Genomic DNA, 25,700 nt, shown 5'->3' with positions numbered 1-25,700 from the left:
TTTTGTTAAGTCTACGCTATCAGACACCTAATTAGGCCTACCTCAGCATTCCTCTGTTGGTGTGTGTAGCATGATAATTAATTTCCCGCGAGTATTGGCTGCTACATGGCATCCATGAGATTTCGTTTGTGTGTGCGTGTGCGTTTGTGTATGTTAATAATTAGTGGTATTCTCGTCTCTGGGCTGTCCAGTCGTGCCTGAGTGAGTTTTCTCATTTTCAGGCTGAGCGGTCAACACAGCGTGGTATGTCTCACTCCAACATGACAAGTAATGGTGTGTGAGTATATATGTAAAATAAAAATATTAACATAAATCCACTGCCATGGACTGTCATGATACCTCCGTTATTAACTTATCGTCCAATTTATGAGCATGACTGTAATTTTTTTAGTCTGAGCCACTTTTATTTTATTTTCCTAGGGTAGTCTGTAATGGCTACAAACATTAAATGGTAGGGGTGCAACGATACTCGTATCGATATTGAACCGTTTGATACAGTGCTTTCGGTTCGGTACGCATATGTATCGAACAATACAATTTTTTTTTTTTTTTTTATCAACTTTCCTTCTGAAGATGCTGTCTGTGTTAAGCGCTCAGTGGATCTGCGCTCGACAGTGCAGTCTAGGCGGAGTAGTCGAACGCAGATTCACTGAGCGCAGGGCAAGCTAGCGAGACAGAAGTTAAGCTCTCATTGCAACATGGCAAATTGAACCTCCCCCACCCTCATTCAGATCTGGCGTTTGGAACTATTTTGGTCTTCATGTGAGGTATGACCCTGAAGGTAAGCACGTCATGGACAAAAGTAAAACAGTATGTTGGATGTGCCATGCAATGCTCAATTACATGGGTGGGAACTAGTGCGTTAGCGCAGTTAGCTCGTTAACGTGTCGACGCCGTCCAACCCCACGCACGGGGCGATCTGCGGTAGCTCGTTAACGGAGATTTGCCGTGTTGTGGCGTTAACGTCATTTTAACGAGATTAACGCTGACAGCACTAGTGGGAACACAATGAATATGACTGCACATTTACTCCGACATCATCCTAGTGCAAAGACAAGTGGAAGCAGACAAAAGCAACAACAAAGCAACATTAAATTTAAAAACTGTACGTTTGAGTTAAAATATATATTTATAATTTTAATAAATGACAAATTAAAAAAGCATGAACATTTTTTTGTATCGAAAAAATATCGAACCGTGACACCAAAGTATCGAACCGAACCGTGAATTTTGTGTATCGTTGCACCCCTAATAATATGGCCATATTTTCTTTTGGAAATATGTTAAAGTCTGGTTTTATAAGTCTGCTTGTGTTTTTGTCTTCACATTATGCTCTGGGCAGTATATTTACTGCCATTTCTATTGCCTGGAGCAAAGCCTGCGATTCCTGAAGGAGCTGTGAAGGAGACGATGGAGTTTCAGAGCTGGAGCTGTTCATGCGATCACCATGGTGAATATGAGCTGTTTGTATGATAATATGGATGAGCTTCGTGAGCTGATTTAGGTTTAGAGGGAAGACAGTGGGGGAAGTTTGATGTGTTTCATTGAGCACTGCAGTGTTGCAGCGACATATGTCACACTCACTTCCAGGACCACACTGTGACTCTATCTGGCTTCGGGACTTGTTGGACAGACCGAGACATTAATCTAAACAGCAAAAAGAAATGTGGAGCGACTCCACAAGTATAAGATAAGATAAGATCACCTTTATTAGTCCCACAGGTGGGAAATTTCGTTCGTTACAGCAAAAGTGCAAAGTTATGTAGCAGAAATTAGAAAACACTGGAATGAAATAAAATAAAATACTATATACAACTGAGTAAGAAAATACAAAAGTACAACTTTGTCAGAATCAACTGAAACGTAATCCCCGGACATGTTGTTGCTAGGAGATGTTTCTGTAGCCTTAAAATTGAAATGATATCAATGCAAACAGATTATTTGCTGAGGTAATTTGTCATTGTTGCTGATTTAACACACTGTTTGTGTCTCCTGATGGAGGAATCCAGAGTTAATCTGAAATGGTTCTGTACAATCACTATCCACTTCATTAGGTACACCTGTCGAATTACTTGTTAACACAAACATATAATCAGCCAATCAAATGGTAGCTACTCGATTAATTTAGGGATATAGGCATGATCAAGATAACCTGCAAGTTCAAGGCAGGCATCAGAATGGGTAAATGGTAAATGGCCTGTATTTATATAGTGCACTTTACTAGTCCCTAAGGACCCCAAAGCGCTTTACACAACCTGTCATCCACCCATTCACACACACATTCACACACTGGTGATGGCAAGCTACATTGTAGCCACAGCCACCCTGGGGCGCACTGACTTTAAACTGGATTGTTGCAGCAAAACAGGCTGGTTTTAGTAAACTGCTGCTCTTTTGGGATTTTCCTGCATTCTAAGTGAATAGTCCAAAAATGAGACATCCAGTAAGTGGCAGTTTTCTGAGGGAGAATTGAATTCCTTGTTGACCACTTGTTATGGCTAAGGTATGCAGAAGAGCCTCCCTGAAGGTTCACAATGTTGAATCTTGAAGCAGATTGGCTATAGCAATAGAAGACCATACCACATGCTGCTCTTGCCAGCTAAAACTGGAAACTGTGGCCAAAATTTAGACAGGGTGATGAAATTGGACTATAGAAGATTGGAAAAACGTTGCCCGCTCTAATGAGTCTTAATTTCTGCTGCAACATTTGGATGACAGAGTCAGAACAGAGTCAGAAGAGCATAAACAACATGAAAGCACGGATCCCTGATGCCTTGTGTCAACGGTTCAGGCTAGTGGTGATGTAATGATATGGGGAATATTTTCTCCCTTTAGTATCAACTGAGTATCATTTAAACACAACAGCCAACCTGAGTGTAGTTGCTGACCATGTCCATCCCTTTATGGCCACGGTGTACCCATCTTCTGCTGGCTGCTTCCAGCAGGATAAAACCCCCATGTCTCAACACCAAGCTCACATTACCTCAAACTGGTTTCTTGAGTTCATTCTACTCAAACGGCCTCCACCATTCCCAGATCCCTATCCCAAAAGCATCTTAGGGATTTGATGGAAAGGGAGATATCACATCAGGTTAATTTCAAATGAACTAAAATCTGAAGAATGTTTCCAGCATGTTGCTGAATCTATCCTGCAAAGAATTAAGGCAGTTCTGAAGGCATAAAGGGGGTCCAACCTGGTACTAACCAGCTGTATCTAATAAAGTGATCAGTGAGTGTATCATTTTTGCATGCTGACCATCCTCTGCACCATTTACAAAACACGCAGCTGAACAGTTTGTGTAACATTTGTTCTGGCTCTGCTCCCAAATGGACAGAAAAGGAAACCATTCATTTTAAGCTCCTTAATGTTTAATGTTTAGATTTTGATTCATTGAATAATTATTTGTAAGTTTTTGGCTGCTGCTTTTTTGGCTTAAATATTTCTTTTTTCTTAATTTACTTAAAAAAATTTAAATATATGTCAATATGTTGTCATCTGGAATTATTATACCCTGTTCACCATTACTATCCAGGAAAGACAGCTCCTGTGAAAGGTCTCTACTGCTCCACACATTGGAGTAATAAAGCAAACATTTTCATGATCTTCTTAAGAAACTTTTTTCTTGTCTGCAGTGCTTGGAAGTGTGAAGACAACGTGAAACACATCCCTCTCGAAAGTGCTTGACAAATGAGCTCTTCCAGCAAAGGCAACAGAGCCAATTCCAGCAGAAACTCACTGCCAGCACTGTTACTGCTGTGTATTAGAATGCAAAGACTGTGCAAGTCTTGAGCTTTTTCTCATTTCTTTATATTTTACTAGAAAAGAGGGAAGCAGGTGCAACCTATAAAAAGGTGCAAACATGCATGGGAATACAGTATAAAAGGTTAAAAAAAAAATTTATTTTTAAAAAAAAAAGTGTTTCCAAAGTGTAGGATTCTATTAAGGTTGAAGGTGAACACAGCCTGAACTCTCTTTGGCAAGCTTTTTTGTAATTTCTTTAAGTAGTCTAGAATAATTCTCCAGGCTTGTTGAAAGACATTTAGAGCTTTTCTTTGGATGTTGGTAGGGCTGCTCGATTATGGCAAAAATGATAATCACGATTATTTTCACTGAAATTGAGATCTCGATTATTTGACGATATTTATTTAACAATAACAATGTATTGAATAATGACTTTAAAGATTGTCAAAAAATAATATAAAATAGTGTGCAAATACTGATAACAGTGCAAATGTTTGCAATATAAAAAATAAATGAAAAATGCAAACATCTATGTTTAGTGAACTTTGCAGTGTTGCTCTGTGGTGCAGCTACGACACTGTAGCAAAGTTTACACAATATTTCTACTTGATCCACGTCTGACTCCACGAACCCATAATGTTTCCACACCACTGAAGTTTTTTTTACCTCTCTTTTCAACCAACGGCAGTCACTCTCCTCTCCAAATAACTTCTGCTTAGCTTTCTGAGCTTCCCTCGGGTCCTCTTAATTGTTGTGACGCGTGTTCGAAATGCAGAGAGGTGCGCTCGATTTGCCACACGGAGCAGCGCAAGAGTAAAGCACGAGGGAGGGGCTAATAATCGGCTCAGTCATTTTTAATGATCGTTGAAAGCCCAGATCGTAATCGTGATTAAAATTCGATTAATTGAGCAGCCCTAGATGGCTGCCTTTCTTTCCGTTCTCTGTCAAGATGATCTCACACTGCTTCAATAATCTTGAGGTCTGGGCTCTGGGGAGGCCAGTTTTCAACTGATAGTGATCCATTGTGTGCCTTCTATCCAGGTATGCTTTTACAGCATTGCCAGTGTGTTTGGGATCATTGTCATACTGAAAAACGAAACTGTTGCCAATGGTACTGCATGATGGACTAAAACCTCTCAGTAGTTTCCTGTGTTGTGAGTTCCACCAATTTTGAAGAAATCTCCAACACCAAGGCTGAAAGGCACCCCGAACAATGGCAGAGTCTCCACTGTATTTTAAAGATGGCTGTGGACATTGTTGCACCTCTCTCCTGACCATATTGACAATGACTGGAAGCAAAAACTTCATATTTGGACTCATCACTCAACAGACCTACTGCGCATCGCTTTCAGTCGAGTTCTTGTATAATTACGCAAACCTCAGCCTTTTCTCCCCAAGGTTGGCAAATAGTACATGAATCAATTGAAGGTCCAGACACAACTCCCACGTAATGTGTCAGGTCTTTGCTTAATTTTTCCCAATTTCTCACGGATATGACTTTCGGATTCTGGTTATCTGCTATAGATAGTGTTTTAGGCCTGCCTCTTTTTATGTCCTCTACCTGTCGAGTTTCCATATCATGTCATGATTTGTCAAAGATCTAATAGTGCAAAAATACCTTTATTTTTTGTAATCATTTTTCATTGATTCAACTAAAGAAATAGGAACAAATGATGTGTTTTTGTGTCAGGCTGATAATAATAAAGTGCCTAAAGACACAATTTAAATTGGCTCTTTGCTAAGTCTGTCATGTGTTTCCACAACAATGGTTCATCCCTTGAAGGACATTTCATGCTTGAATGAGTCATAGGTCAGTGTTAATTGGCTTAAATAAAAACATTCCTCTGTAACTGGTCAGGTACAAGGACTGGATTAAAAAGAAAAGCTTTGAGAAACCTCCAGAAAGTCTGGAGAACTACTGATCAAGACCACTTTAAAGAAATGAGAGGTGGCTCAAGACTTTTGTACACTAATGTAATGTTAGACAAAGCATCCATGAGTGTTAAACACTTTCTGAAGGTATCTGACTGCCATCTACTGTGTTCACCTATGCAATAACAGCACAGTCTGCACAGTTCATCCAATCATTACCCTGCAGGCATCTGCAGCTACACGGATTTAAGTGTGTGTTTTGTGTGTGTGTGTTTCACAGAGAGAGTTGGAGGGAACAGCTGCATCTTGAGATGTCTGAGTACCCTTGCTGAATTCTTAATGGTTGTTTAGAAGATGATTCACTGACACCTGAGGGGTCTCACACAGGATGATGAGGCATCACTTTCTTGTTGCCTCATTACCATAGTTAACAGATATTCTGTACAAAGGAAAAACACAGATACAAACCTAAAATACGGCCTTTGTGCTCCTAGTCCAGGTTTGGTCATTATTACTTCCTTCAGAGTTACTCAGAATCATGTTTAAATTAAGAATGGATAAAATAATCACAATAATTAAATAATGTCAAGACAAAAGCAAAAGTTGAAAATGTAGAGATCTATTAATTTTAAAAAAACAAAACAAGAAAAGAAAACAAGGATAGAATCGGTTAGGATAAAAACCCCATCTGGAAAGATTACAGGTGGCATTATATTAACAATAATTTCAAAGTGTAGGAGTATATTTGCATTTCCACAATGATAAAACATATACGATCATACATAAGCATTGGAGCTAAATAGGTGTAGTAAATTTGAAGGTGATAAGAATTTTAAAAGCAAATATAAATCATAAAACCAATGGTTGTAAAGGGAATAAAGCCATTAGAAACATGCATAGTTGTGGTTTGATCTCACAGTAATGTCTGACGGCCAAATCTTGAACAACCTGAATTTACATTTGACAAAAGAAGTGTGCTGATATCGACTAAAATTAATTTTCGACTGTGAAACGTAGCCGTGTAGTACGTCTGCACTACAGATGCTCACATGGCTCCATAAAAACCCAATTCAACGTCAGAAAAACTGCAGGACTGGATTTCACAACCAGTAATTATCGGAAAGAAAAAACTCATCCAAACTGGTCAGAGACAGCAACTCAAATATTTTCTGGTTGAGTAAATGAATGAGTTAAGTACATGAATGCTTGCAATTTTATCTCAGATGGTTCTCAGAAAACTAATTTTACCCACATTGGTCTTTTTCTAGTTTTTGTCCCTTTATGCCAAAGAGAGACATCAGAATCCACAAGTAACAGATGCACCATCTATGATCACAATAATGTGAATCAACAGGGAGCTTTGTGGATTTATCCAGATTTCTTCAGAATACAAACACACTCACACAAACACTGTGAACTACGCACATGCTGGAAAAACACAGGGTTTCATTAATTGTCTTGCAAAATACAAACTATGCCAGAAAAAACTAAGTAATCATCCCCCAGAGGATCGAATAAAATTTCTGTGTGTGCATGTGGTCCCCACAAGTACAGCAAAAAATGATAAACAGATGTGCTTGCTAGATGAATAATACCAAGCATTACACACATGGGAAGGTGTGTTCCCAGTTTACAGCAAATCACTTGGTTTGCAAATGATACAGCTGTGTGTGTGCGTGTGCATGTTTTGAGACACCTGGGTATCCAACTGCAGGAGATGAAGAACAGAGGGGAGGAGGAGGAGAGGAGTGAGAAGCAGATGCAAGCAAAATAATCTACCCCGGGAGTGAAGCAGGGAGCAGAGGCAGGTGGGACAAAATAAATGCTTCTGAACGATAAGGAATGAGAAGATGGAGGATACGGGTGAGGAAAAACTGAGAGAGAAGAAAGGGGGGAGCAGATGGGAAGAAAAAAAATGTGGAAGGAGGGAAGAGAGGTAGGGAGACATATGTCGGAATGAGCATATGGAAGAATGAATAAAAATGAGGGAGCAGGTTAAGAGAGGAGGAGGAGGAAGAAGAGCGGTGACTTGCCTTTTGAACCATTTCCCTCCTCTCATGTGCTCCTCTCTCTGTAGCCCTGTCAAAATGCATCTAAAGAGGTAATCTGTATGCTTCATATACCACTGCATTCACATACTCTTATCCGTGTGTGTGTGTGTGTGTGTGTGTGTGTGTGTATAAACTGCTCTTAAAATGTATTTAAAGAGAACTTATGCTCATTTCCGACTCCATATTTTTCCTTGGAGCAGCTTAATATGCTGTTCAAAATAAACCTTATTCATTTTGCACTGGACCTAAGTACAGCTCTTTACCTCATCCTGTGTCTGAAACAGGCAGAAGATGAAGGCCAACCACTGTTTTTGTACTTATAATGCAGATGTTTATAATAGTACAAGCAAGTCCAAACCCTAAATGAAAAAACGGCCCCAAATTCCTGGAGTGAGATTACTAAAAGTACAACAATATCATATTTGAATATATTTTAAAAAAACAAACAAACACAGAGCAGGGACAAAGAGGAGAAAAATGTCCCAGCATTTTATTTGTTTCTATTGTGGCTGGTACTGCTTGTGAAACACCAGGACACAACAACAAGGTAATTAACCCACCAACAGCATGAATGCTGGTAACTGAGTCAGTCACTTACATCAGAGGTTCTACAAAGATTCAGCACAGAAGTCGAAATCAGCTGTAAACCATTACGGGGCGTGGTAATTTCACAGCTGGCGTGTGCAACAACCAATGTGGCGACCATAAACTAAGCCTAACAATTTATACTGGCGGTTGGGATGTGTTGGAATCGCTGCAGTCCTCTGCTAAACAACAGGCGTCGTCATTTGGTGGTGGTATAGAAATAGAAGCAATCATTTCATCTTTTCTGTTGCAGCATCTTCCTCTCTATGATGTAAGAATCTCTGTGCTTATATAACACTGAAGTGCCAGTAAAGACCAACACAACTATACACGTCTTCAACAGGCTGGCACTAGCAAGCTTGGTTAGCAAGCTGCACCTACAAAATAAAGGAGTGGGACACAGGCAAAGCATAATAAAGTTTCATTTAACAAAACTGAAGCACAAACCTCTTGGATGGTCTGTACCACATACCAGGCCACACCATTTGTCAGATCCCTTAGGAGAAGCATAAAGCATAATAATCCACCAAATCACGCAGAGCTACCTGCTGTGTAGACCCCTTGTGAATAAGTGAGCAGCCAAATGTAGCTTCTTCTTCTTCTTCTACAATGTAAAAAGCTTCCACGGTCCTGAACAGCACAAACACAGTGGGGCGGTCCAGATTAGTGAAGCAAGTTAAGGCTGAGGTTTGGAACCATGTGGCTATTAGATGGAAGGTTAAGCCACCTTTCTTCTTATTGGCTGTCCCTCGCAAACACAAGGTGGGGCCAAAAGCAGAAAACTGAAACAGAGCATTTAGATCAGTCTGAAGCCTGACCTTTTTCCCCAAACAGAGATTACCTGCACATAAGCTTACCTCATTATCTGATGTATTTAATGAGGATTCATCTCAAGAGCATTTAAGAAATGTTTTTAAGACCATAACAAGCTTTCTCTTCTGTTTTTTTTTCTAAATACAGGTGATCCAGGTGTTTTGTTTGTTTTTCTTTCTTTCTTCCCCCCTTTCTCACCGTCTCTTCTCCCCTCTGGTTTTCTTTCTCTCCCTCTCTTTCTTTCATTCTTTCTCCCTGTCCTATCCCCCAGTCATGTCTGTCCCGTTTGTAGCAATCGAAAATAAAATAAATACATAATTATAATAAAGGTCAATCAAATGGACCAATATGGCAAGGCCATGATGATCCACTTGGTAAAATAAATCTGCTTGGCATCTTTCTTGGCCTTAAGACAACAATTCTGATGGCTAAAGATCCAAACGGGACACAAAAAAAAAAAAAAAGGACCATAACAAGACTATTTAGTACAAAATATGGATTTCATAATAGAAAGCTGGCAAAATGAAGAACACTAAACGTCTAATCAAGCTACATCCATTTGCACACACATGCACCTCTGTTGGGTAACATCTAAAAATGTTCTGCGGTGCATGTGTGAAAAAGGTTTTTGTTTTCTTTGTACTGGCTTCCCTGTAACGCTGAAAGCAGAACAAAACTCTAACGTCAACTGTCAATATTCCTTATGTGCCTTGAAATGCGTAAGACCCCAAGAAAACTGGTTCATCTATCTTTCAATCAAACGTTTCCCTCTATAAATAAGACAAAAGCTTTAGCAGTTTTGTTATTGTTGTTTTCACTCTTCTACAGTGTGCATGTGTGGTCCAAAGAGACAATGAGTGAGAGATTGGTGTCACATATAAAGACTTCATCTGACAGAGATAATGCTGCCCTGCCCCCCTCACCTAACACACACACACACACACACACACACACACACACACACACACACACACACCAGCCTCACTGCAGAAAGAACATATTTGAGCTCTTCTTTGGTCTGTCAAGCAAAGAGAAAAATCCTTTAAAGTGGGTGTATGTTTGATGTGTTATCTGTCCATGAGAGATCGAGTCGTGTCTTTCATATTTCCATCTTTTTCTGGAACTTCCTCTTTTATTTTTTCACCCATCAAAACAAACAGCCTGCACGAGTGTGATCATTTACCGTTCAGATCAGATCAGTGACCATTCCTGTAAATGGCAACTCAACTGGAACTGTAAAAAACACCATGCTTGGGAACTATAAATTACAGAGGTACGCCTAAACTATTTCACTCTATCCCACACATTTAGCTCAGCATTGGGTTACCGGAGTAGATCGAACCCACTCAAGACAATTGTTGTGATCCCACCAGGCATGCCGCAGCATGTTTAATAAACAGCTCTCCTTTCTGCAGCACTAAAATTCACACCAGGTCTATTTTTTCCTGCTTTAAACAGATAACGAGGACAGAAAGGCGACACAGGTGGTTTAAAATGAAATTCACATCAGTGGTCAACAAATCCGCAGCAACTGTGTGACGCTATCGTGTAAATATGAACCACAATCTCTGAGGAGTGTTTCCAGCACACTGTTCAATCTCTGCCACAAAAAACCCTGACACTTCAGAAGACAAAGGGGTCCAAATATAATGTATAACATTATTATAAAGAGTTAAACTATTGAGATTTCCAATAAAAACTTTCCACCTCTGATGAATTTCAAAGTCTCTTCAGCTTTCCAAAAAGGAAAAACCTGGAGACAAAGAGATTGTTACACCTTGTTTTCTAGTTAATTGGCGAGCAATGTGGCTGCATTTCAAATGTGGTTTGAATTTGCATTTGTGCCGTGTGAATGGTAAGAAATTCTTCTAACTATAAAAAAACACTTCTCTTTATTTCCTGCCTTTGTTCTCCCCACCATCCCTCCTCACCCCCTCCTCACTCTCTGTCAGTCTGAGAACCTCTAGTTGTTTGTTTGTTGACCTCTGGCGATTTGATCCTACTGAGATGTGTGTGCTTCTTTGTGTGTGTTTGTGTGTGCGTATGTACTCCCTCGGCATTTATCAGTCATTACTTACATACAGCCTTCAAGGCCTGTAATTAACTTCAGCTTTGAAGCCCCCTACCCCACCACCTGCTCATTTCCTGCACGCACGCACGCACGCACAAACATAAAATACGTCTCTCTGTTCTTGCATACAGTTGCACAAATAATTGCACACTTGCACACATTCTTCAACACTCAGTCATGCTGTGAAGACTAATTGTGTTTTTAGTGAAAACAGGGAAAACACACCTCACATCTCTGAGGCCAAACTCTGCCTGTGCGTGCGCACGAGGCGTCCCTAATGTTTTTTGGTGATAACACAATTTGCAGATCTCTCACTAATGCTAAAAATCAATAATACGATTCACACACTCGGGTTGATGAATGTCCACCTCACGACAAGCTGATGTAGCAAAAAGCACTTATTCGATACCTCAAAAACATGATCAACATGACCTATGGCCTGTGTCCTATTCTAAATCATCCCACACGCGCCCACACAAACCTGTGTTTGCCCACAGCACAGAGAAAAATAGCTGAACTCTGCAGAGACATGAACTCTAATTCTTTATTGATTTTATCTTGTTATAACTCTGTGTTCTTGTGTCTTTTGACACAACTGAACTGAATACATGTCAAGTTACAATGTTAAAGCTTGTAGCCAGAAGTCCTGAAACAGCGTGTAAAACAAAGAGACCGTCATGCCAGAAAATAAACAATCCCATATTTTTTTTGTCCAACTTTTTATCACAACCAATAGACACTTTTGATTAATAAGCAACTGCTACCGGCTGTGTGAAAAAGACAGATTGCACATCAAAAACACATGTTCCTACTGAAACAGCACCACTTGTTTTGTAGCCTTGAGTTAAAAACTATGCCTGTTCTTCAGACTCTTTAGACTTGGACCGAGGGCTACAAAGTACAAACTTTCACATACTGAAGTCCAAAGAAGGTGTTTTTACTCGTTCTATGGTCATGTGATAAGCTGGAGGAATTTTAGGAAAGGGTTCGTGGAATTATACGCGAGATTTCAGAGATTCCAGTAAAGCTTAGCTCAAGATTGTTTGTTTTAGGGGACGGGTCAGTCTGGATCGGCGGTGATAAACAAATTAGAAGCTGGGTTCAATCCAGCATTTCAATAGCAAGACTGGGCTTGTGAGATGGCTAGAGCTACAGCATTTGAAAAACTGTCATAAGAGACTTGCAAAGTTCAAGAATTATTATAGAAAATTGGCAAATATTGACATTTTTTTGCAGTGCGTTGAGAGAACAATATGCTATTTTGAAGAATCTACAATATAAATTCCTGTTTTTAATTATTTCACATTTTTTTGTTTACTACATAAACATGTATGTGTGTTCATTCTTAGTTTTGATGCCTCCAGTGAGAATCTACAATGAAAATAGTCAAGAAAATAAAGAAAAAACATGAAATGAGAAAGTGTGTCCAGACTTTTGACTGGTAGTGTATATAGTGAACCCTTCACTCAAAGAGGTCATGCCCTCCTAACGATACATCATCTTTTGTCTCAATACAATTTAAATGTACGAGTTGTTAAATTGAACAAAAATGGAAGAATTAAGTCAAGTAAAAAAAACTGCAGTTCCTCCAGTGACCACTTGGAGCTTGTTCCATAACCAAGACAACAGCCATAGATTTCTGTGCTAAAATGTCCAATTTTATATTATAAAGTTTGCTGCTGGATACTGCCATGAAGACTTATGATGTCCCATGGTAGATTCCTCTTAACAAACACCCATTACTCAAGGTTTTGTGTGAGACTCAAAGGAGCAGTCTCCAAGTTAGATTTTGAAAGAAACGTACCTCCCACTGCCAGTCGTTCCACTGTGGATGACAGATATTTTCGACCTCAGCCATGCTTTTGATTACATGGTGTTGGGACATGATTAAACAGTCCTCTGGGATTCCTGACCATCAACATAGTAGGATGGAATTAGGATGTATATGACTCCATAACAGCTTTATAACTTATATAGAGGGCACACTAGTCCATTTTTTTTGGAGGATGGTTAAATCAATTAAATTAAAGTCAATTTGCTGACAATCTGTCAACAAAATTAAATATTTCTGTCCCATCGGTTATGGTTTTAAACGATTTGCACCAATTGCAACTGCATAAGGTGCAGAAACGTGTTCTTAGCTGGTTTGACGAGTGCTGCAAAGTTGGCCGCCACAAGGTAGAAACAGCATCAGTTGCTTACTCAGCAGCGATGGCTGCCTACTTTCTATGATGTCACTTGTTTTATCTGTCCACAATTTGAATGCAGGGATCTAAGGAAGACACAATGATACGTTGGGCTGTGGAGGAACTTAAATCTGTACTGTATTATGAGTCACCCCTCCCACTTCTTGCTCTCTGGCTGTTTATCTTTCTCTTACTTTCCTCTTGCCTCATTTCTATGGTTCTCTATTTTCCCTTTATTGTACTTTTACTTGTTATATGTTATGTTTACATATAAACACTAGTTTTTATTTTATATAACCTTTGCATTCCCTCTTATCTGCTGGCTGATTCATCTTCATCTTGTCACTATGCATAGGAAGCAGCTCGGAAAAAAGAAACAATAGAGAAAATAAACAGCCCTGTCCTGAAGTTAGTTCATGTAGCATATTTACATTCCAGCAGAGTGTTTATTATCTCTTTACTATTATTCTATTATCTAAGCTTTTATTTGAGTAACTAACGGAGGAGGCATACACTGCAGCTATTGGCACACGGCGACAGTCTTCTGCTGCTCTAACAAAGCAGTGTGAGGTGCAGCGTGTATCTCTGGGGCACTTGGACAGTTAAGTGAATAGAATTGTTCCATCCCCCACATTAACGTCATTAACCGTGGATAAAGTGGATGTGCTGCGGTGCCAAATGTACTGATCATTGACTGTCACTGCTGTGTCACAACTGGAGCCTGCACAGTGATGACCCACTCTTTCCTTAACAAGGCAGCGATGAGACAGAAATCCAAGAAAGATAACTGTCCTACTTAAGTTCAAATGGATTGCTCCACATTTGGCACATACAACTTGGTCCTCAGTGTGTTTTTGGCCATTTTCCCCCAAAAAACAGGTATTCCATACATATATATATGTATATTTATATTTATATATACACTAGGGGTGCAACGATACACAAAATTCACGGTTCGGTTCGGTTCGATACTTTGGTGTCACGGTTCGATATTTTTTCGATACAAAAAAAATTTTCATGCGTTTTTAATTTGTCATTTATTAAAATTATAAATATATATTTTAACTCAAAAGTACAGTTTTTAAATTTAATGTTGCTGAACCAAAAGTAATTAAAAAAATAAATCTGATTGAGGAATCACTCATCTTTGGAAAAGAGAGTTTATTACAGAGAAATGGCTCTTTCCAAAATAAAAGCTATACTATCCGCTTCTTCTGGGCTATATTCTCAGCAGCATATTGTAGCGGGTCAGGGCTGTTCGGGGTTCTGTTTGTACAGTTATGTTTTGTTTATGTTGCCATAGTGACAGGTGACGCCCTCTCGCTGCGACGGTGTGTCCTTCCGGGGTCAGAGGGCGTCCTGTGTGTTGTTGTTGTTGTTGCTATGCGGTTGCCGCGCTGAGCAGTTAGCTAGCGGCAGTGTTCTTCTGCAGATGTCAATAAACGGCTGTGCTCCCTGGCTAGCTCACGGGAAGCAAGACCAAACGACACCTCCGTCTCCTCCTTGTCTGAGCTCACCACAATATTAAACATATCAGGTCCCCATGAGGAGAATCATGTGCTAACGGCTGTCTAAATGACTCGGGTAAAGTTTGTAGCATGCATGCTTGTTGTTTTTGTCTGCTTCCACTTGTCTTTGCACTAGGATGATGTCGACGTAAATGTGCAGTCATATTCGTTGTGTTCCCACTAGTGCTGTCAGCGTTAATCTCGTTGAAATGACGTTAACGCCACAACACGGCAAATCTCCGTTAACGAGCTACCCCTGATCGCCCCGTGCGTGGGGCTAGACGGCTAACACGTTAATGAGCTAACTGCACTAACACACTACTTCCCACCCATGTAATTGAGCATTGCGTGGCACATCCAACATACTGTTTTACTTTAGTCCATGACGCGCTTACCTTCAGGGTCATACGTCACATGAAAACCAAAATAATTCCAAACGCCAGATCTGAATGAGGGTGGGGGAGGTTCAATTTGCCATGTTGCAAGGAGAGCTTAACTTCTGTCTGCTAGCTTGCCCTGCGCTCTTCCTTCTGACAATGCTGTCTGTGTTGAACGTTCAGTGGATCTGTGCTCGACAGTGCAGCCTAGGCGGAGTAGTCGAACGCTGATTCACTGAGCGCTCAACACAGACAGCATTGTCAGAAGGAAAGTTGATAAAATAAATTACAAATTTTGTATTGTTCGATACATATGCGTACCGAACCGAAAGCACTGTATCGAACGGTTCAATATAAAGTAAAGTGTGCGTGTTAGTCCCCATAGGGAAATAGTTCCTCTGCATTTAACCCATTCACCCAGTGAAGCAGTGGGCAGCCACCAGTGCAGCGCCCGGGGAGCAGTGTGTAGGGACGGTACCTTGCTCAGGGGTACCTCAGGGTAGCCGTTCAGTGGAGTCGAACCCCCGACCTTCCGATCATGGGGCCACCACTCTACCTACTGAGCTATCCCTGCCGTATCGATAACAATATCGATACGAGTATCGTTGCACCCCTAATATACACATATTCTATATATTCTGTGGACTGACGAGACAAAAGTTGAACGTTTTAGAAAGATTAACTCCTGTTACATCTGCTGTAAAATGAACACAGCATCTCATAAACAGAACATCACAGCAACAGTCAAACATGGTGGTGGTAGTATTATGGTCTAGGGCTGCCTTGCTGCTGAAAACAAAATGAATCGAAATGCAGACTTAAATCAGATTGAAATGCTTTGGCATGAAACATGTGGTTCATCCTCAAAAATCATTAAATGCAGCTGAAATAAAACAATTCTGCACACAAGACCAGGCCAAAATTCTCCATAGCGATGTGAAAGACTCACTGCCAGTTATCACAAACAATTTTTTCCTTAACAAATGAAATCAAAATTTAAAACCTGCATTTGGTGTTTACTTGGGTTATCTTTGTCTCATATTTAAATTTATTTGAGCTGTAATAACAAATATGAAACTATGTGACAAATATGCAAAATTAATACAAAATCAGAAAGGGTGAGCCCAGACCGTTTTTCACAGCACTGCAGAGACTTTTACCCACACATCTACATGTATGTGTTGATGGTGGGGTACAGATCAGGAGATTTCATTTTCATTGACCATGAAACTGAATACTATTTATTATTTCATCAGATACATATTACAGTGTGAGAAGAGATAGTAATTTTGACTGCAGTATTAAAGAGTGAGTACACTCTCTAAAAAGCATTACTTTCTTGTTTAAACATGTGTATTTTAATATTCTCTCAAAAGATGTCTGCAATAACTTCTTGTGTTGATCATTGCAACCAGCCATGACAGGAAGGCTAGTTTTGGACAAGTCTGTCAACACAATACAACACAAAAACAGAGGCCCAGGCTGAACGCGAGTGCTGTCCACTGATGAGAGTCACTGGCATCACGGCTGATGTGATCCCGTTGCTAGACTGTCTCTATTCATTTGTTTCCTAGGCTCATATATGTACTGTTTATAGCCCACAGTAATTAACCTATCACTTTGCACCAGAAATTAGCACACTTGTTTCTCTCCTTAGCAGCCTCATTAAATTCACATACGTCCATTTAGCCTGATTAAGTAGGTTTGGCAACAGTAGAGAAAACCACAGTGCTATCATTAAGCATCAAACTGAAAAAAAAAAAAAATAACAGCAGCAAATGAGATGAAACCAAGGACAAGTCATCAGATTGATGCAAATAAAGGATAATGTGTACCTTCCCACATATAATCAGGAAAAATGGAAAAAAAATTATGAATTTGATATGAGAAACTATTTATAATTTCAAGAGAATAACTTGGTCAGTACAAAAAACAATCTGAGGCTAATTTAGTGCTGTATACATGTGGACAAACATCACACCGCAGTAAGTTTGCTGCTTGGTATCCCAATGACAAATTAATTTAGCAGCATAAAGGACAGAGCTTCAGAATCAGGCAGTAATAAAGGACCCAACATGAGGCCCCATATCAACTGATAGTGCATACTAACTCTTAATGCATATTCTATATCTAAACAAGAGTACATGTTTAGATCATACAACCAACAAAAGCCACAACAGGTATTACTGGCTTTGAGTCCTTGGTCATGAACGCAAAGATAATAACATTTCCAAGTTTTCTAACACAATATGGTTCATCCTCTCTCCAAAGGTCATTATTCCAGAAGTCTTGTCATTTAGTCAGATGCAGCGTTGCAATCCTAAGCCATACTGCCGTGTACTTTTATATAGAGAGAGGAGACTTTCTACCATAACCCCTTCCAAAAAAGTCACACATATTCAGCCTTTCTCTAACTGAACTTCAACATTTAACATGCTAAGTGAGGCCTGTAGAGTCTGAGGCATGGCTCTTTGGTTTTTTTGCACTTACTCTGTGCACTTACTGTGAATTTGCTGGGAAGTCCACTCTTGGGAAACTGCGGCATTGTGTCAACACAGACTTGAATGCTCCAGACTAGGAAACTGTCTAAATGTCTGCTTTTATAAAAGTGCTTAAAACAGAGGCTGACCTCAATCATATACATTTTTTTGATAAGCACACCTGTGCACCTATATTTAATTCCTATCGTAGCAGTAGGGGTGCACTTAATTTTCCCCAGGATTGCATATAGTCCTGTGAAAACTTGTAACTCTATACTAAGTCAGTTATTGCACGCCTTAGACAAATTCACTGTAATTTTTTTTTAGTGCAACCCTTTATACATTATGCCAAGTTAAATCAGAAATATGCTCCAAATATGCAGACACTAAAAGATTAATAACACTATGGGCTGAGGTCAGAGTGACATGAGAAAATTATCTCAAAAGTAATTCCAGAACTCCATTTACTTGGACTGTATTCGTAAGAAGAAAGTCACAGTCAAAACAAATCAATATTGATCTATCATAAAGATCTTATAGACCAAATGTTGTGTCGTGGATGGGACAAATGATGTTAAACATTTCACTAGAAAAATTTACATATATTGAAAGTGAAGCTGAACTTTGGATCAGAAAGTCCGTCTAAACCATGAAGTGCTTGGTTTGATATTCGTTCCCCCATTAACAAAGAAGGGGTTCATGGTTGTTGATATTGTTGATATTATTGTTTTTACAGCACTTATAAAGATTTTTTCCTGTTATAAATTTCACTGTCAGATTATCATAACTGAAGTCTGCCTCCTCCATGAAGGAGCCTTGCTACCATCTCGTGGCCGGTTGAAGAACTACATCTACTAATGTTATCATTTAGCAGCTATTATGAACAAGAAATATCCATAGTACCCATGCACCCACTTATATATAAAGACTATACAGTCTATGATATACAGTAGACCGTATAGACCACCTTCGGTAAACTCAAACTAACATAGATGGGAATCATTTACCTATTTAATCTTCCCACAAGCACAGAGCGAGTCCTCAACCATCACACTGCCTCCACTTTAACTAAACACACTACTAACCACCCAGCAGCGTTTCCTTTCCACAAAAGGCTGTTCGCACACTGACAGAGCGAGCACACCCGGTCTTCTTACCGAGTGAAGCAGTGGTGGCAGACCTCTTTGGCCAGTCTGTTGGACACGCAGCAGGCCAGCGGCTCGGCAGAGATCACCAGCTCTCCTTTGCGTATCCTGCCCGTTGCCCGGAGACCGTTACCTTTCCCGGGGCTGACGAAACGCTCGAGAATCGGTGCCATCATTGATTTTCCCTCCACGTGAAACAAACTTCCGTGTTTACATCCGCGATAAACGCTGCGTCATGACGTCACATGAACGTACACACGCTTTTACTACATATAAATGCAAAACGATTGTTTCGTAATTTTTGTATTTCTTTTTTTATTATTATTTCTTTCCAAACTGTATGTGCACCTCACAGTTTATTATTTTGAACACTTGGTTTTTATTTAGTGTTTTTGCTTTTCTTTAGATATAACACAGACGGTATTTGTAAATGGCATAGAAATGTCAATAAACATTATTAATAATAATATGTTAATATCACTAATATAATAAACCAATGCCTTCCCTTTTAATTTTAGTTTGGTTTTAGGTAATGCTGTGTATGGTTGTTATTAGATTTATTAATATGAACTAATGAAGTATGCACTATCAAATGTGATTTCTGAATTCTCTATTGTGTAATATTTGCGCACTTTTAGCAAAACTTTGGAGAGTCCCAGATGAAGGGTCACTCAGCAGCCGCGGAGCAGAAGCCAGGGGGGGTTTCAGTGACGCGCCCGTGAGCTCCGCCGGCAGCCAGCTGTGCCTGAGTGACCGAGCCGGCTGGCTGACCTTGGTAAAACTGCTACTCTTAAGTTGTCCAGGCTGACATTAGCAGTCTTAGGAAAGGTGAGTTCAGGTGCAGTCACAGGTGCTGGAGAATTCATACAAGTGTGAAGCAACATTAAACACAGTCTTACAAAATGCAGCCTGGGAAGTTGCACACACAGTTCCCAGGACTACTGGCTGAAAAGCATGGAGCACAGATTTATACAGACATGATCGTGGAACTAAAACTTTAACTTGAGCAACCAACTCTGCAGTGTTCAAACCAAGTATTTTTGCCAGCTTGTTAACAGCAGATGACACCTTGCTGCTCTTAACCTGGACAATCACAGAACGCACAGTCTTGAAGAGTTCACAATGAGCAACGCAAACAGTCTTTGAATGAGCATACTCTGGGCTTGTGAAATTTAACTCAGGAGATAATGGAAACATGAGGTTTATCACAGGCAGCCTCAGAATGAACTGGCTGGTGAGCCGCGTAACACATGGGTGAAGCAACACCAACAACAGTCTCATGAGGTGTAGCCTGAACAGTATCTGGCTGGGAAATTGAACTGTCCCTGTTTAGTTCAGCAGTAGGAGAAATTGTCTTTTGAGCAGAGCAGCAAATAGTCTTTTGAACAGCATTTTTAATGTCTTGAGTGAGATTATGATTGTCCAAGTCAGAAAATTTCATAACAGATTCACACATGTAATCTACATCTGAAAGCTCACTATTAATTAGTACTACCGAAGCCTTCCCTGTACTATTAACTGATCCAAAAACAGGTGGCTCGGGATCAACATAACTTGGCTGAGAAGTGAAAACAGAAACTCCAGTTTTTTCAGAGTTACATCCAGAAACTCCAGTCTTAGTTACAGAACACAAAACTTCATTCAACTCTGGTGAAATAAGCTCATTTGACTCCTGAATTTTCTCAAACTTGGAAGAAACAAAAAATGGATCATTAGACAGTGACAGTGAGAGAAAACCTCCAGGCAGCATATATTTTTACTTCTATTTCACCACAGATTATACGGTTCCACTGTACCTTAACATTAAGTTAATAACATATTTTATGGTCCCATGGAGTATGGTAACAACTTCAACTGCGATCTCCCCTCTTTCCCCCATCAGCTTGAGTGTCAGTCCAAGAAAAAAGGAGCAGAAAATCAGGCCAAGCGTGTTGATATCATCAACGTAGTGAGCCACCAAATGAATTTCAGCGGTATTCTGAAGCAAGAGGGGGAGCACAGTAAGAGAAGTGGCCTGACAGTTATTTGATGTATTATTATTTGAAAAAGTAAGCTCACAAAATCGCATAGATCGCATAAATATTACATTTCACCCTTTATTGAAAACAAACAAGGGAGTGGTGTGTGCATAGCATGAGGAAAGGTAAAATACCTGCTGGACACAGGCCCGAAACAAATTCTGTGGCACCATGTTTCTGTTAAGAAACGAATTAACCTTCATAAATATTTTCATTTCCTCATGCTGACCATCTACAAAAATCATGGCAGTCTTTACTGCAATTTGTTGTTGCTTGTATATACAGTCACCTTATTAAATCCAACAAAGCATCAATAGTGGAGAAATTTTCTTCATCTCCTTCTTTGATATCTTGAGTGTTGTAAGTAGCTCCTTGCTTGATTATCAGCACCAGAGCTAATCCTGCAAGACATACACAGAGATACAGAACCACAAATAAGACGCGAAAGTAAGTCTTGCTAAACACACCCAACTTCTGGGCACGTCCTTATTGGTCATTTTGAAGCATTTTGTGAATTAACATTAATTTACACAGTAATAAAACTACATATATTTAAATCTGACTTTCTTTTGCTTCCAGAATTGCATTAATTCTTGGTGGCATAAATTCAGTAAGGTGCTGGAAAGATGCTTCAAGCTTCAGATTAGATTATATCTACTTACTACAACAGTCACAGATATACAGACATTCCTATTTTCAATTATGTCCACAAAAAATCTGAAAGTAACTGGCTTCTTGTTTTATAGTTTTGTCTTTTACCCGTAATCACAGCCACAATTGATGTCAAGCTATAGTATACTGCTGCACGTATACTTATTTTTCTGGAGGCAGAAGCAGTCAAACCAGCAACTCCTGTAAAAGTATAAAACACAAGACAATACAGTAATCAGCAGATAGACACAGCAGACTTTCAAACAAACCATACCCAGATTAGAGATACTACATTTAAGCAGCCATAATTAAAATCCAGATATTCAATACCTGATGGTAATTTAGTTTGAATGTTAAAATGGCATAAAACAGGTTTTACAACGTACATGAGTAATATTTATAATGCTGTCCAAATACCTTTTTATTTTTTTTATTTGTATGTAATTCAAATGTGACTAAATTAAGTTTGTAATGTGACTAAAAATGATAATGCTGTTTATTGAAAGTGATATTGATGAAGTGACGTCTTTTGTAAATATAGCTTTAGACAAATAAATGTGAGTTATAAATGCTTCGCAACTATTTTGTAATCACTACTTTTGTATATATTACATCCATTGAAAGTGTCAGTTCTTTTAAATTGCAAAAAAAATAATTTTTAACATTTATTTTTAGATATATATCAGTGCATTTAGCGATATTGAGTTATGTGCTAGTGAGGCTTATGCAGACACAGTATTCAAGATACTCTAAATAATCAGCAGTCACCACTGCGACTATTTTCAAGAAACTGCCTTTGTAATTATAATTTTATGTTTTATTAGGACTTTGTGTATAGGACAGTACAGTACTATGCAAATGTGTTGAAAGTAAATAAGGGGGAAATTTTAATGAGCTTGAAAGTCAAGATTTATTTTTTTATTCTTCAGCACAACCTGAACTCTCATAGGAAGCTTTCTTGTAATTTCTTTAACTCAAAGTAGTTTTCAGGAGTAGTTCTCCAGGCTTCTTGCTGGACATCACACAGGCCTTCTGTGGATGTCGGCGCCCGTTTATTCTGTTCTCTGTTCAGATGATCTCACACTGCCTCAATAATGTTGAGCTCTAGACTCTGGGGAGGCCAAGCCATGACAGACAGTTTTCCATTATGCGTTGTCCTATCCAGGTATGGTTTTACTGTACTGGCAGTGTGCTTGAGATCACATCATTAAATCTTCCATCAATTTTGACATCACTGGCTAAAAAGCAGCTGAAAACTGTGACAGAGCCTCCACCATGCTGCACAAAATATCAAATTTGAATTCATTCATTTCTCTTGCTTAAGAAAGGCAGCTTCTTGACATCCACCTTTCCACTGAGACTGTGTGTGTGTGTGTGTGTGTGTGTGTGTGTGTGTGTGTGTGTGTGTGTGTGTGTGTGTGTGTTATACAGTGTTTACGTGGCTGAGCAAACAAAAAACCATTCCTCTGAAAATAGTACTGATCACTGGACTGAAAATGAGTGAAAAAGCCACCAATGTCCAAAGAAATCCTCCGAAAGCAGAGAGAACTACTGCTCAAGACCACTTTAAAATTACAAGCAAGTCTGGCTCCTTGGAAACTATATCTGAAAAATGAGATGTGGCTCAAGACGTCTGCACAGCACTTTAGATATCCAGAATATATCAGTTAATTTGGTGAGAAATGATCCACTATCTTACTTATTATCACAGAGATCACAATAAGAGGAACAGTAATGAACTGAAGCATCTGCATGAGTATTTCTCCTGGAAAGCCGAGGTAGTTTTTTCTACATCTGCAAGAGTGTTGACACTCCTGATGACCAAGCCAACAGCAAGTCCTGCATAAAAGTAATACATAAACAGCTCATGAATGTTTTGAAAATGAATGAGTGCAGGAATAATACAAAAGCCATGCAAAAACACAACTTTAATATTTTTTTATGAAAGAGAAAAAAAGAGTATAATTTCATCTTATAAAAAAATCGTATAGTGAAAAATGATCAAGGACATCTTTTTAAAAATTTCTTATTTGAAATTCTTCTTTTTTACTTTGATTTAAAAAGAAAATGTGAATTTAAACACAACAAAACACTGACCAGTTAAAACAAAATATGACAATTTTATTTATTCTCAATAACAAAATAAACAACCTAATTTCTCAAACATGTACAGATGCCAAGTTAAAGATTAATCATTAACAAATATTATTTTGCTTTTGGATTAGTGTTTAATAAGCTATTGTACCATTTCTTCTAAATATAATTCGTGCTTGGGCTTGTTTTCCCCTTTTCTTCTCTTTCTCGCTCTCTGTTGTCTCTCAGGTAGAGAAGTGGGGCAGCCTTTTGGTTTGCCCACCCATTGGCAGGTTTTCCAGTCTTTTCTGCCAGATTGTTGCCTCTTCTGTGGCGGTAATCAGGCTCTCCATTGGAGGACATGGTGCCGGGGAACCAATGGGACCCAGTCAGGTTCAGCCTGAATTAGCCACATACGTTCTCGTGGGGGCCCACCACCTACAGGAGGAGCCATAGGGTTTTGTTGCTTTGTGGATTGAGCAGTGGTTGAAGTCAGATGCCCCCCCCACTGGAGGGATTAAGTCTCCCAGCTGGATAGGAAATGGATTGGTGTCCATCCAAAAGAGCTGGAGGAGCTGGCTTTGGAGAGGAACCCAGACCTCAATGAGCAACAGAAAACAGATGGATAAGTGGACAGATGGGGGCAGGAGGACCATGAGAGAGGAGGCAGAAATCAGAGAAAGAGGAAAAATCTGAGAAAAACTGGAGAAAGTTGAATAGTGAAGCCAAAACAAGAGCCAAAAACATAACAATACCATAGAATATGGAATATAAATCAAACACATTGCCAACATTTGTTGGGGTTTTTTTGATTACAAACATTTACTTCTTTACTGAAAAATGTACTAATGACTTATACATACTTATACATGACTTACATAATACAATTCATAATTGTTGGTTAAAAAGACACCTTGTAGGGGATGTGTGTTGTCATTTATCTGTTTCCTACATACTAGTTGAAGATGAATATTCTCCACTGAATTAACCTGCTGCTGATACACTGTGCTCAACAGGAGGAGCAGATTATATGACACTGTCCATTCCACTACTATAAAACTTTTTTAAAAGAATGAACCAGCCTTTGTTTTCTACATCTTGTTAGTGTTCAAGCTTTATTTACCAAATTTTACTCTTATTTTCTCATTTGTATTTTTTTTAACCCATTTCTTCAACCTCCAATATTTTATTTAAGGTAAAGATGATTATGCCTAGTAAACTTTAGATATGTCTGTAGTGTAGATCTATTTTGGATTGTTATATTGTTGTTGTACTTCCGTGTATACTTCATAAATAAAGAGATAAAAAACATCCCATGTTTTTTTTTAAACTATTTATTTATGTAGTTATTCTTAAGTTCTGTTATTGAAGTTTAAAATGAAATAAATAAAAATTGTTGATGACAAAAAAAAACAAAAAAAAAACATCTCATGTGTGTGGAGGATCTGTCCAGTGTCCATGCCTGTTGATAAGATCTGGGGTCACATAGATCAGGTCCAGTGGATGGTGCTGTTACACCCACAGTTATTTTATGGCTAACTCTCAGCACTGCTAGCAGTTACCGTAGTTTGTTATAAGCATGTTACAAAACTGGAAAAAAAATCTCAAGGCACCCTTTAAACTCTGGGGGTGCAAATAATAATAATAATAATAATAATAATAATAATAATAATATATCAGAAATAGCAGTGCTAGGAGGCCCAGCTAACACAGGGAGGCTTGATTAGCCCAGCAACCAAAGGTGTAGGCAGCAAAAAGGCCTGTTTAGTTGTTGAGGTTACCTGTATAAACAATCTTCATTTTGTATTAGAAAATCGGTTTAATAAATTAATGTTGTTAAAGCACAAATATTAAAAATGACTTTGTGGTTGTTTTGTTAACTGTGTTCCACAAGTCCTAATTAACTACCATATTGTTTTAAAGAAAGTTAGCTAGAGCATGTTAACAGTCTCAAATCAAGTGTAACTCACCGAGGACAACAGCCGCCAAGCTCGCAAACATAAATTTGTTCTGGAAAACATAGTTGCAGCAGTTCCTCCAGTTTCTGCAAAAGTTTCTGACGTTAACCTCTTCCCGAGTTTCCTCCATTTTTGTTGAGCTCAACTAGCTAAAACAACCCCCTCCAGGA

The 25,700-nt window shown here is 39.1% G+C and overlaps 1 protein-coding gene and 1 pseudogene across 1 annotated transcript in view; both read right to left on the bottom strand.

Annotated features, from left to right (window-relative positions):
- Positions 1 to 19,057, bottom strand: part of smyd3 (SET and MYND domain containing 3) — a 232,393-nt gene extending 213,336 nt beyond the window's left edge. Inside the window, exon 1 of the mRNA XM_026171213.1 lies at positions 18,843 to 19,057. Coding sequence (XP_026026998.1) covers positions 18,843 to 19,006 — 164 coding nt within the window. The 5' untranslated portion in view covers positions 19,007 to 19,057. The remainder of the gene's footprint in view (positions 1 to 18,842) is intronic.
- A 711-nt stretch (positions 19,058 to 19,768) lies between these two features.
- On the bottom strand, positions 19,769 to 25,690 carry LOC113029258 (excitatory amino acid transporter 3-like; annotated as a pseudogene).
- Between the last annotated feature and the right edge of the window lie 10 nt (positions 25,691 to 25,700).

This window comes from Astatotilapia calliptera, chromosome 1 (assembly GCF_900246225.1).
Source record: "Astatotilapia calliptera chromosome 1, fAstCal1.2, whole genome shotgun sequence".
Classification (NCBI taxonomy): Eukaryota; Metazoa; Chordata; class Actinopteri; order Cichliformes; family Cichlidae; genus Astatotilapia; species Astatotilapia calliptera.
The sequence above is the reverse complement of the archived record's forward strand: the minus strand, read 5'-3'. Positions and strand labels throughout refer to the sequence as shown.